At 32.4% G+C, this 2,388-nt stretch overlaps 1 protein-coding gene across 2 annotated transcripts in view; it reads left to right on the top strand.

Annotated features, from left to right (window-relative positions):
• SCLT1 (sodium channel and clathrin linker 1) overlaps nucleotides 1–2,388 on the top strand; it is a 249,958-nt gene that overhangs the window by 99,558 nt on the left and 148,012 nt on the right. Inside the window, exon 5 of one of the 2 annotated variants that reach the window (XM_011996446.1) lies at nucleotides 1,135–2,147. The exons of the other annotated variant lie outside the window; for it this stretch is intronic. Coding sequence (XP_011851836.1) covers nucleotides 1,135–1,140 — 6 coding nt within the window. The 3' untranslated portion in view covers nucleotides 1,141–2,147. Of the gene's footprint in view, nucleotides 1–1,134; nucleotides 2,148–2,388 lie in introns of those variants that run through there. 2 annotated transcript variants of the gene reach the window in all.

Below are 2,388 nucleotides of genomic sequence, written 5' to 3'. Positions count from 1 at the left end.
TTAAAATTATAGTGTCTTTTATCATAAAGTCTTCCTGGTCTTTACTGTGTATTTCTTAGCCTGTAGTCATTTAAATTTAGGACAAGCACAGTAATGTCTTTTAATCTTCCTAGCTGACAATTAAAGAGCAACGGAAAGCCCTCTTTTGCACAAATGATATTTTCTTTTTGTTTTCAGGACTAGTGAATTTAAGGTTTCTGCTGAATTTACTCTTTCTAAATTCCTATAATAACATATTATGTACTTTGGTTGTTATAACATAGGATAGCTAACTATCTTGAAATTAAATTCTTTTAAATTTTTTATAATCTGATTCATGTATTTCTTTAATAAGCCATTTTAACTAAGATGTTTAAGTTTGTTTTTCCATTTTGCATTCTTTACCGCCAGAGGGTGATCACTGAATTAATTACAAGAGAGAAATAAACTATGCTAGAAAGCCTAAGAGTCTTTGATGATAAAAATAATTGCTCCTTCTTTTAGAGAAAAAAAAAATGTTGACATCTAAGAATGGTTGCTCAGATAGATGTGATTGATTAGAAGTACTAGTTCTTATGACTTATTGACCTAGTCAAAAAATAGTGCTATCTCCAAAGCAGGAAAAGTAGCACTGCAATTCTCTATATGGACGATTTTTTGCCAAAAAATATAAATAGAAGGGAAAAATTTGATGATGTGAGAAATACTGTGTGGATTTCACTTCCTTCCAAATGTAAATATTTTGAAATATTTTACAGTAAGGAATTTATAGTGAGAGTGTTACAATCCATCTTTAGTCTTAGCTAATGAGTATATATCTTACATAATTATTTAAGAGTAATAAACATTCTTTAAGATGCACTGATAGTTTTGCAACTTTTAAAGATGAGTTTATTGGCTGCAGTGGGCTGTGATCATGCTCTCGAGAACACTCCAGCTTAAGAGACAGAGTGAGACGCCATCTCAGGGAAAAAAAAATTATTTAAAAATTATAAAATCAACATAATTGCTACAATAAATCCAAACCTCTTGCCATGGCATTCTCAAAACCCTGTACCTGTCTTTCCAATTTTCTCTCTCACTGTATCGGTCCATATATGGCCAGTGCTCAATTATCTGGTAGTGAATTAATTCATGTTGGTTTAATTGTTTCAGGCATAACGGGGACTTTGGAAAAGTTCACCTTTCAAACCAAATTTATAGTTAGCATTCACTATTCTGATCTCCTAGACCAAGCTGCCTTGATCTTCTCTGGTTGAAAGGGAGAGAAAAAGGCTTGGAGAACTGCCTGTTCCACCCGTCCGTTGTGAAGGTGTACTCCAGGATAAGCTTCTCTCCTTTAGCCTAGGAAGCACAATCAAGACTAATACACAATCATGAATTGATTACAGTTTTAAGTGAGATTTTGCATGCTTTTACATGTAAATTCAGGGTTTTTTTTCGGGGGAGGGGGGGTGTGTGTGTGTATGCTCTCCACTTGCTCATTCACACTTACTGAGAGTTGACTACTTATTTTTTGCTATTTTGCTTTTACTCATATTTTCACCAACTTTAAATGCTCTTTCTTTTCTTTTGAAATCCTAACATCTTTTTACTCCTTCAGAGAGCATTAATCAGACCTTCATGTAATTCCCTTTCTAGTGTGCATTTTATTCTTCCTTGTATTTTAGTTAGGTGATTTTTTTTTTTTAACCATCTTTCCTACTATTTTTCAGTGAGCATGTCTGTTTACCTTAGCAGCCTTGTATGGTACAGAGAGTTTAGATAGTTAATGAAAGTGGTGAATCAGAGACTGAATGAATGACTGCTAAAAAAGACCTCTATTTTCTTCTTACTGTTAGCATTTTACCTTCTGAAATACTAGAAAAATACATATGCTTATATGGGCTTCACTAAACTGAGGTGAATTAACTAAGATATACGTTCAAGATACAGGAACCATCTGGTATTTGTTATAGTGACATACTCCGGAATATCTTTCATCTGTTTTTCACAGCTACAAGTCATAGGAATTACATTTATAAATATTTCTCACTGTGTTACATAAAATCTTTCTATTTTATTTATATTCTATTTAAAATGAATGTTTTATTATATTCTGCTTATTAGTAAACTATCCATATTAATTATCCCTTTGTTAGAAATAAGGAATAAGTCTTTCTAATCTGACACTAGACCAGTGTCAGAATCTGATTGCTTACATGAGTGGTCGACTTAATGGAGAGCTGATTGTCTGGAAAATGTATTGCGACACCATATTTTATTCTTTCAGAAACAGGTGGGTGAGATGAAACTACAGCTTGAAAGTGTCATCAAGGAAAATGAAAGGTAAATCAATTAACTATTGGTTTTATCTTTTATTGTCTTAGGTAACTTTTATTTTTGTTATTTGATATTTGATAGCTATAG

The sequence above is a fragment of the Mandrillus leucophaeus genome, unplaced genomic scaffold (assembly GCF_000951045.1).
Source record: "Mandrillus leucophaeus isolate KB7577 unplaced genomic scaffold, Mleu.le_1.0 Scaffold513, whole genome shotgun sequence".
NCBI lineage: Eukaryota > Metazoa > Chordata > Mammalia > Primates > Cercopithecidae > Mandrillus > Mandrillus leucophaeus.
The sequence above is the reverse complement of the archived record's forward strand: the minus strand, read 5'-3'. Positions and strand labels throughout refer to the sequence as shown.